The sequence below is a fragment of the Bos taurus genome, chromosome 24 (assembly GCF_002263795.3).
Source record: "Bos taurus isolate L1 Dominette 01449 registration number 42190680 breed Hereford chromosome 24, ARS-UCD2.0, whole genome shotgun sequence".
Taxonomy (NCBI): Eukaryota; Metazoa; Chordata; class Mammalia; order Artiodactyla; family Bovidae; genus Bos; species Bos taurus.
In genome coordinates, this window is record NC_037351.1 from 54,009,133 (window position 1) to 54,019,681 (window position 10,549).

At 38.0% G+C, this 10,549-nt stretch overlaps 1 protein-coding gene across 1 annotated transcript; it reads left to right on the forward strand.

The window, feature by feature from the left end:
• Positions 1–231: 231 nt before the first annotated feature.
• LOC104975794 (dynactin-associated protein) lies at positions 232–7,538 on the forward strand. The gene is made up of 3 exons (XM_010819008.4): positions 232–500; positions 3,355–3,435; positions 4,290–7,538. The coding sequence occupies exons 1-3, from the start codon at positions 444–446 to the stop codon at positions 4,632–4,634; spliced, it is 483 nt and encodes a 160-aa protein (XP_010817310.1). The 5' UTR covers positions 232–443; the 3' UTR covers positions 4,635–7,538.
• Positions 7,539–10,549: the final 3,011 nt, after the last annotated feature.

The following is a 10,549-nucleotide window of genomic DNA, read 5'->3' on the forward strand; positions in this document are numbered from 1 at the left end:
CATAAGCCTTCTGTTTAGCCACAGAGTTCTGCACTATCCATAATCAAGGAGTGGCTTTGTAGGCTTCTTTTTAGAAGCAAAAACTAAATTCCTCACCTGTGAGAAATCAAGTTTCAGTGACTTTGAATAAATTTTGTGAAATAAGGAAGGCAAGGGTTTACATCTCAGAATCCTTAGAGTCCTAAAGTTGAGATAATTTTCTGCAGGCTGTTTTGGGAAGGGAGGAAATTTTTTCTACTTTTTTCTCAACTAACATGTGTTGTGTACTTTGGGGTTGAATTTGGAAAATTTCCCAGGAAACGGATGACAGTTACTTTGCATGATCTAGATTGAGTAAATACACAATGACTAATTCAGCATGAATTCAGTATTCCCTAACTTCTACTCCACAGAGTGAATACAGATATCTCTGGAGCTCCACGGGAGACACCAGCCCTTCCAGAATGGATGGCAAGCAACAGCAGCACGCTGTGGATATGGAACAAAACCCGACTGAGTTGGTGAGTAGTGTGCATACCTTTTTTCCCCTAACACATTTCCTTTATTGTCTTCTTAGTTATTTATAACAAGGGAAATATCAGCCAACATTCACTACCAACTGGAAAATAACTGTTACAAACATTTTATCAAAGAAGATACACAGCTGGCAAATGAACACATTGGAAATGTTCAACATGCTGAACCATTTAGGGAAATGCAATCAGACCATAGCAAGATACCTCTACACAGGTAATATTGAAGATACTGACCGTATCAACCAAGCACAGGGGAGGAATATGGGGCAACTGGAATGTTCCACGCTCTTGATGGGAATGCAAACGTCATTCACTTTGGAGTATATGAAACATATATTCATATAAAGAATTATGTCTTCTTTCATATCTAACATTCTTGCTTTCTACATTTATTTTTTAACCCTCCCCAAGCTGAACTTGCATTTTTTTCCTAATGTTTACTATTAGAGGATGAATGGAATCTGGATTTACTAATAGGAGGCACAAGTATTGAGGGAGTTACGTAGTACCAATTGTAGTAACCAATTGTACTATACCATCATTTGATAATTGTACATTAGACTTTTTGCCTAAATTTTTATATTTATATCAGAAATTTATAATAACATATCAGTGGACAAGATTTTAGTAGATGATTTGAAGTGTTATATTTATAGCAGATATTAACAATATTGTTTATATTCATACATATTTAAATCCAATGAAAATATTTATTCTCATTGGCCTACCTGTTTCCAAGGTAGAAATTTATGGAAAATGTCTCATGGTGGGGGGACTTATGCTTAAAACGTTACATCATATTTCTTAGAACATATTAAGGATCCCATTCATCATTCACACAAATTCTTTCATCTTATAAATGACTAGTGACAGAAATTGAACTCAGGTTGCTCACATATATAATCATTTCTTTACAAGATGCTACTTTTCAAAAAACTTGAGTACTAGCTTTCTAACAAAGAGAATGGATTTTATAATTAACTTGACGTTGCCGAACCAAGAGAAAAGTCAGACAAGATAAACATGAAGATATGATTAGGTATAAGAATTGTTTTGCAACTTGAAGGTTGTATTTGTGTTCAGTTTGGGAATCCAATATCTAGATGACCATAAACCTGATTTATAGGATGCCTCTTATTCCATGGAAGCTGCAAAATTCCATTGCTTTAATATCATATGTACATCATTTTATTTCCTTCTCCTTTCCCCACATGTCAAAAACATTTATGCAATTTATTCCATTAAGTCAAATAATTAATTATGCAAAATACCCAGTAAACCAACCTCTGAGACCATGAAAAGGAATCGTTTGGATTTCCTATTTTTTAGTAATCTGACTGGCAACCTCTTATATTCCCTGAAACAAGGGGTAGAATATTTTCTTTTAATTCTTTATGAGTTTGTTTTCTTACTTTAGAACATTTGGAAAAAACAGAAAATTACTAATAAAAAATTTAAAAATCACCCATGACTCCTCCCAGAGGAAAAAGAAACTGCTAATATTTTGCTTCTTGCCCCCCATCCAATTTAATTTTATTCTTTTGATTGCTTTATCATATGAAATTTTTCTCAATTTATATTCAGAGAATTGAGAGCTTATACTACAGAAATCTTTTCTTAGAAGATGTTATTCAAGTTGTCTTTTTGCTTTTTAGTAAAGTTTTTTGGTCTTCTTTACATAAGTTGTATGGCATTTTATAGGCTTAGCCATTTTATTTTTGTGTTTGTTTTTAATTATATTTATTTATTTTTAATTGGTTGATAGTTGTTTTACAATATTGACTTGATTTCTGCATACCTCAACATGAATTAGCCATAGGTGTACATATGTCCTATCCCTCTTGAATCTCCCTCCCACCTCCCACCCTTTCAACCCCTCTAGATTGAGGAAGCCCTGGTCTCGAGCCCCGGTTTGAGTTCCCTGAGTCATACAGCAAATTTCCACTGTAGGCTTAGCCATTTAAAATGCATTCCTACTACCATAAATAGCAGTTGCTATTACACATACACATATCCACACATAAAACAGTGCTGTTACACATATGTTCTGTACTTTTATAACCAATTTGATGAGATCTTATTACTTTATAATTTATAGAGTATTTGGCTAATTGTTTGGGGTTCTGTAGGGCAATCATGGATGTGATCACTTGATGGACGTGAGTCTGAGTGAACTCCAGGAGATGGTGATGGACACGGAGGCCTGGAGTGCTGTGATTCATGGGGTCACAAAGAGTCGGACACGACTGAGAGACTGAACTGAACTGAACTGAACTGAGGGCAATCATATCATCTGCAAATAATGTTAATTTTGTCTTCACATTTCCCTTATTTATACGCACTGATGAGAACTTCTAGAAAACCAGTACCCGAAATTGGTGGCAGGAGATATTCTTCTCTTCTCCTGACTTTAAAGGAATGTCTCTGAATGTTTTACTGTTAAATATTATGGTCATTGCTTGGAGGTAATGACCTCGTCACATTGCTCATCACATTTGGGAGTTATTCTTTTCTTCTAGTTCTTTGGGGTTGGTATCATTTGTCTGCTTTTACCACTTTTAAATGCTGAAATTTGTTAAATGAGCAGTGAGCATTGAGATGATTATTTTCCTTCTTTGATCATTTAATATGAAAAATGTACTTGTATAATTCACATCATGAAACTGTTTATTAGAGTTTCAGATTTTCCTAGATCTTGGTCAGTTCTTCCTGGAATACATATTGGATTCAATGATTTTTTACATGTTTTATGAATTTATGTGCCTAGATCAAATAAATTTTCTTCATCCTTAAAAATCAGGGCTGGTGAATTGTTGATGTTAACATTCTTTCTCTGCAGCTACCCAGAAATCCCTACGGTTCAAACGAAGGAACACACTGTGGTTGTAGATTGCCTGTTGTGACCTTACAGCCGCAGTGGGTGAGATTTGGGGTCTGGGGGGCAGGCGGGCGTCTTCACTGGTCCTTTGAGGTGATGGCAAGGCAAGGTAGACAGGCTCTGCTCGCTCAGCCCCTCTGAAGGGTTCTCCTCTCCTTCAGCTCCTCCTCAACTGCCTGCCCTTCAGTGGCTCCGTGCTCCTTGGGCACCCCCTCACCCCCGTAACTCCACAAGCTCTGAGCAATGCAGGGGGCCCACTGGCCTGGTAATTTATCAGTGCTGTAGTCTTTTCCTGTAAGATCCTGCTCCGTACCAGAGCTGATCATTTTTCTACTTTGATGTCTTTCTAAGCACAGCGAACTTTCTTTTGTTTATGTTTAAAAGATCAAAAATGTATTTAATGAATCATTTTCTAGTTACAAAATCTCAAAATGTCATTTGAAAATGGGAGATGACAGTGAGCCAAATACGGGTCACTTTCCATCACTCCAAGATAACCAGTCTCCATGTTCTGATCGGTCTTTGGTTTTTCTCTCCTGGATGGCCAATTAGATAATTTAATTTATACTGTAAGTATAGTAGCTGATATGAGGTCATCACGTGATATATTCCTGAGGCAACCTATTTGCAGTTTAAGGTGATGCCTTTATTGCTTTAATACAAAGGGTTAACTAAGAGGGGACATTTTGTCCTTATGCACTTGTGGACAAGGCGTGTATATGTATGTGTGTGTGTGTGTGAAAGAGAGAGGGAGAGAGAGGGAGAGAGATGATTTATTCATTTAAATTATAGCATTTGTAGTAATTTTAAAAAATAGCCATATTCTAATGGAAATCATTTGCCTAAGTTACCACTGTGTTCTTGCTGAAATGTTCACTTTTCATGACCCTGTGCAGGCGACGGCAAAGCCGAGGTCACCCTGGAAAACGTTTCTGCTGTGTCTGCTGGCCTGTCTCATTGCCACAGCCCTTGTTGTTCTGCTCTTCTATTTTGTCCACTTGGGTAAGCCCGCCGCCGGCACCACCATCGTCATTCATGCCGACGGCAAGTCCAATCATGTCGCCTGCATTCCTGGTGCTGCCCCATCTCCGGGCCCATCCTCCCTGCCTGTATCTCAGAGCACTCTGCCTCCTACCCCGGGGACCAACCACAGCTCCTCTACCCCGGGGCTCCCAACTCCTACAGAGACGACCATGAGCTCAACGTTGGTCCACGAAGTTGAAATTGAAGATGAAGAATGACATTTGGAGGGGTCTTTAGCCCTCCTCAAACCGGATCCATCCACTGATCCTGAACGAGGCATGTCCAAGGTATTCTCCCCTCCAGCCGAGAGGTTCCAAAACGTTTAGCTTTATGAGACTTGCCCTCTTGCTCAGTCATTTGCTGTGTCCCATATGAGAATGACGTCAGTGTTCTCAGTCGAGGACCCTCCAGTCTTCAAATGATTGGAAAAGAAAAATTTAAACTGAGCTCAGTTGATTCATCCTGGCTAGGGCCCAGAGTTTCCTTTCATCCTGTACACCCCATCTTAATCTCATTAGTGAGGATTTCAATTGCTGGAGAAGCTGCCTGCCTCCTGGATGTTGGTTCTCAAGCCAGTGTTTACGATCCAGTTGTTGATTATTTCCCAATCTCATATACTTGACTCTTCTCGGTATTTGTATTCCAGTACTCTTGCCTGGAAAATCCCATGGACAGAGGAGCCTGGTAGGCTGCAGTTCATGGGGTCGCTACGAGTCAGACACAGACACGACAGAGCGACTTCACTTTCACTTTTCACTTTCATGCATTGGAGAAGGAAATGGCAACCCACTCCAGTGTTCTTGCCTGGAGAATCCCAGGCACGGGCGAGCCTGGTGGGCTGCCGTCTATGTGGTCGTACAGAGTCAGACACGACTGAAGCGACTTAGCAGCAGCAGCAGGGCAACAAGAAAGTGTTCAATTAATGTGGTTAACGAACACAAATTATTATGGAACTATTCATCATTACAGAAGCTTTCTTACTATTGGGTGAAAGGAGGGCACATTAATGAGGTTAGAAATGAGAAATGTTTCAGAGAAGGGCTGAAAGTTAAACAAAGGTGGAAGTTTAAGGGGAGATCATTAAAACACAAAACGAGAGGGCTAAGGGGATTGAATAGATTGAAAATCCAAAACACACTTAGAAACACTTCAAATATAACAAATGGTGTATTTTCTCTATACTTTTTTTCTGATATTATCAATATTATTTTCTGTACTTTATATTTTGCTTAAAATATTATAAACTGCTGCTTATAAAATTTGAACTTTTATTTTGTCTTATACTTTGTAAATTTGATGACACATGGCTTATAATTTGGTGTGAAACACAAGACCCTTGTTCAATGTTACTTGTATTTAGAGTGTTTAACACTCACTAGAAACATAATCACTTTATTCTGGAGACTTTGGGGTTAAAATCAACCTGCCCATTCCATCCTCAACTTCCAAACTCTACAAAAGAGGAAGACTGGTTCAGAGAAGGCAGCTCCTGTTCAGACTCAGACCCTACGGGTGGCAGCAGATCCAGGATCTCTTTGGCACAGCATCGGAGGTTCTAAATAGGTTCCAAAAGCATTAAAAGATTTTATGTTATATGCCATTCTAGGTTCATTTGCTATAGCCAATAATAGAACATGTAAATTACACAAACCTTGGGGCTTTATTGAGTAATTATGCTCTGCCAAAGAAAAATTAGAAATGTGGTCATTTTCTAGGTAATTGTTATTTTAGGGAAGCTAGTATTATTTCTCAGACACAGGGAAATGTAAAATTTTGAGACTTTGAAAAGTTTTTCAAATAGTTTACCAACATTATTTGATAATAGAATTTAAGAATGATAAACGGCATTATATAAATTTTACAAATTTCACAAAGCTCTAGATGAGATTAATGGGCTAAAAGGAGAAAGTGTGCATGCATTTCTCCCTTGTAGAGTTGTTTTTTTTTTAATTAGAGGACAATTGCTTTACAATGTTGTGTTGGCTTCTGCCCCACGACAAGGTGAATCAGCCACGAGTATTTATGTATATGTGTGTGTGCTTAGTCGCTTAGTCATGTCTGACTCTTTGCGAGCCCATGGACTGTAGCCCACCAGGCTCCTCTGTCCATTCTCCAGGTAAGAATACTGGAGTGGGTCGCCATGCCCTTCTCCAGAAGATCTTCCCGACCCAGGGACTGAACCTGGGTCTCCTGCATTGCAAGCAGATTCTTTACCATCTGAGCTGCAGGGGGGTTCCTATTTCTATTTATCCCCTCCCTCTTTAGCCTCTGTCCCATCCCACGCCTCCAGGTGGTCACAGAGCACCGAGCCAAGCGCCCCATGTCACACAGCAGCTCCTGGCTAGCTCTCTGCTTTGCACGCAATAGTGTATCTATCTATGTCAGCGCTCCTCTCTGCATTCACCCCACCCTCCCCTTCCCCACTGTGTCCACAAGCCCCTTCTCTCTGTCTGCATCTCTATTCCTGCCCTGAAAATAAGGTCATCCGGATCAATTTTCTAGATTCCATATATATGTGTTAATATACAATATTTGTTTTTCTCTTTTTGACTTAACTTCAGTCTGTGTAACAGGCTCCTGGTTCATCCACCTCAGTTTAACTCACTCACATTAATTCATTTTCGTGGCTACTAGTAGAGTTTTAAATCAATTCATTTCTATTGTGTTTTTGATTTATATGCTTGTGAAGAAGAAAGATTGAATTCCCTAGTTTCAGATGTACTTCCTTATATGATTTAAATTTTGCTTTGCAATATAAAAGAAAAAAAAACTTTTAATACAAAGATCTCAGAATGTACCATTAATAAAGAATTTAAAAGAAAATTTCCTATCTTAGAAGCCATTAGAAATAGCTAGATGTGATAAAAGCCGTTCTTTTCTTCCTTTGCTCTTTAAGATTATACAGAATGCACTATGGTAAAACCGGGAGAATAACTTCATTGTGTTTAACAAATACGCTCTTAGCAATGAATTTCCTACGTTACATATTGGAGGATATTGTAATAAGGGTTATCCGAGATCATCAGATTTCTGTGCTTTATAAAATGGAATTGTGAATGAGCTCTCAGATTCATTTATTGCTTTAGACTTCTACAGTTTAATAAAATCTCTTTTTAAATTAATTTTTCTTGGGGTATAGTTGCTTTGCAATGTTGTGTTAGTTTCTGCTGTACAGCAAAGTGAATCAATTACACATCTACACGTCTCCCCTCCTTTTCGGATTTCCTTCCCATTTGTGTTACTAGGGAGCACTGGGTAGAGTTAGTCTACCAGTGATCAGTACCCAGCTGTTGGGTCAACTCTTTGCAACTCCACGGACTGTAGCCTGCCAGGTGGGGTGCCAGTTCCTTCTCTGGGGGATCTTTCCGACTCAGGGATCGAATCCACGTGTCCTGCATCTCCTGCAGGGCAGGATGATTCTTTACCACTGAGCCACCTGGGAAGTCCTGAGTAGGGTTTCCTGTGTTAAACAGCAGATTCTCATTAGTTATCTGTTTTATGCCTAGCAGTGAATATTTGTCAATCCCAATCTCTCAATTTATTCCCCGCTTTCCCCTTGTGAACTGTAAATTTGTTCTCTAATCTCTGTCTCTCTGTCTGCTTTGCCAGTGAGTTCCTCGGTACCACTTTTCAGGATTCCACCTGTAAGTCATATTAGTAAAATCTTAAAGTATTAAGCAGCATTGTGGAAAATGTCTTCACCATTTAAGACACTTTACTCAGATTAAAATTTTTCAAAGTACTATGAAAATACTGAAGTGTGTGCTTACTCAATAAGAATGTAATCATCCATTATAATGATTTATTCATTAAGTATTAAAACCATTTATTTCTAGTATTTATTATTTCAAAAATTTATTCACTGTATTGAATGACAATAATATATTTTAAAATAGTCAGGAAATTCTCTATTTAAAACATCTACTAGAAATGTTCAGGTCCATTATTTAGTCTTAAATGTGAAGTAATCCTTGTGGGATTAAAATGTTAAGTTTTCAAATGCACTTCACCAAATAAGAGTGCGATTAAACTTCTTTGGATGCTTTACTAAGAAAATGTTCTATTGGGCATTTTGTTTCCAAAATAGGTCCATTTACTTATACTGAAAATCCACTTTAATAGGTACAATCAACTTTACCCCATAATGATGTTCACAATTATTTTAGGAAAAGCTTTCAGAAGTTACACTGTGTAAGTCATTCACTTTGATATTGTTCAATTTCAAAAGCTTTTGAACTTCGGAACCACCTCTACTTTGAAACAAATTATTATTTGTGAACTTTCAATCGCTTAGTCTTTAGATTCTTTAATAATCTCCTAAGCATCTCATAACTGCCATTAGAGTGACAGACATCTAATATCGGTGTTATGATCAAGTCAAACATGTTTCTACTTTATCTTATCTCTTTCTAACTTTTACTATGGCATCCAGAGGGCCTTTTCCAAGTTCTGTAGGAATCTGTCTTTGTCATCCAAAGTGGTCCTTACCTTCAAAGACAATTTCATCAGACCTGGTTCATTTCTAAGAGGGAATTCCTCAGCTAGAAAGGATTCCTTTTGCTAGGAAAGGAAGAGCAGAGTGATTAACCAGTGTCCCCAGCATTTGGGCACTGTACAAAGTTCCCACTTCAATGTCATCCTACCTAGACTGGCAAACTAAGAAATGAAGAAATAACCAGTAATAGGAAAGAAAAGCAGGGGCCATGCAGCAAGAGCCATTGTGGTTCCCAGAGACTTGATGGAACTAGGAGATACTATGGTAAGTGAAATAAGCCAGACAGAGGCAATTATTACATGATCTCACTTCTTGAGGAATATACAAAGAGCTGAAATCATAGAAACAGAGTAGAAAGGTGGTTACCAGGGGCAGGGGAGTAGGAGGGAGTGGGGAAAATAGAGAGAAGCTGGTCAAAGAGTACAAACTTCTAGTTTGAAGATGATAAATTCTGGGGATCTAATGTACAGCATAGTGATTATGGTTAGTAATACTGTATTATACACTTGGAATTTACTGAGAGACATCTTAAGCGGTAATTATGTGATTTGAGAGATGTGTTAGCTAAGCTATATTGGTAATCATTTTGTAATATATAAATGTATCAAATCAACATGTACATCTTAAACTTATACAATGTTATGTCCCTCAAAAAGCAGGGCAACAGAAAGAAAGAAAGAAAATAACAGTTCACAACCACTAATGTCATCTTTTCCAGAAGTAGAGTGGATTTGCTCTCAAGGACCTGTAGTTTGAGTTTAAAAAATACTGTAAATACAGATACTTTTGCATCAGTTGTATTTGCTTCTATATTTGCAACTGTCTTAAATGGAAGATATGGGCTTATCTTACAGCTAGAACAAGAGGCCCCAAATGATTATTTACTATTTACTATGCAAAGAACTCTTGTATCAGTTGATATAAAATCCAACTGTAAGTCACAGATGTTCCTAAATAATAATGAAGTTGAAGAAAAATAATATATAAAAGCTTCTCTCTCATATACACTAAAAGACTAAAGGTAGCTTTTGAAAAAGTAATTTTTTGGTCATAAGACACCTGGATTCCTGTATCTCATTGTTCCACATCCTTGGCATCTGGCTTCTATTTCACAGTTTAAAATGGCTGCTTAAGCTCCAGTCATTACATCTATATTCTAGTCAACAGAAAGAAAGAGGGATGAAGGGCTTAAGCCCTCCCTCTAAGAATATTTCTCAGAAATTGCATACAATAATTTTTATTATGTCACATTGTCAGAAATTAGTCATGCAGCCACATACAGCAGTCAGAAAGATGAGAGATGTAATGATTATTCTGGGTGTTTGTGTGACCAGGTACAACTGATGGTTCTATTTATAAGGAAAACAAAGAGAATAGATTTTAGGGCCCAACCCAGAGTCTCTGCCCCAGAACTAAAGCCAAACATTGTTAGATGAAGAGATGAACATTTCACTCCAAATTCCTAATCCCTTTAAGAGCCCCATGTACTCTTTAATACTCTTTTATTAACATCCTGGCAATTGCAAAATTCTAACACTGTCTAATAATTGTGAGTCAGATGTGGTCAATTACAGTGTCAAAGTGATCTGGCTCAGGTGCCAGCCACTCTGACGGAGGAGTCAAGTCTCCAGGAGTTCA

Coding starts and splice junctions, on each gene's coding strand:
- LOC104975794 (XM_010819008.4), top strand. CDS start 444: ATGGATGGCAAGCAACAGCAGCACGCTGTGGATATGGAACAAAACCCG. Junction 501..3,354: donor AACAAAACCCGACTGAGTTG/GTGAGTAGTGTG, acceptor CTTTCTCTGCAG/CTACCCAGAAATCCCTACGG. Junction 3,436..4,289: donor TGACCTTACAGCCGCAGTGG/GTGAGATTTGGG, acceptor GACCCTGTGCAG/GCGACGGCAAAGCCGAGGTC.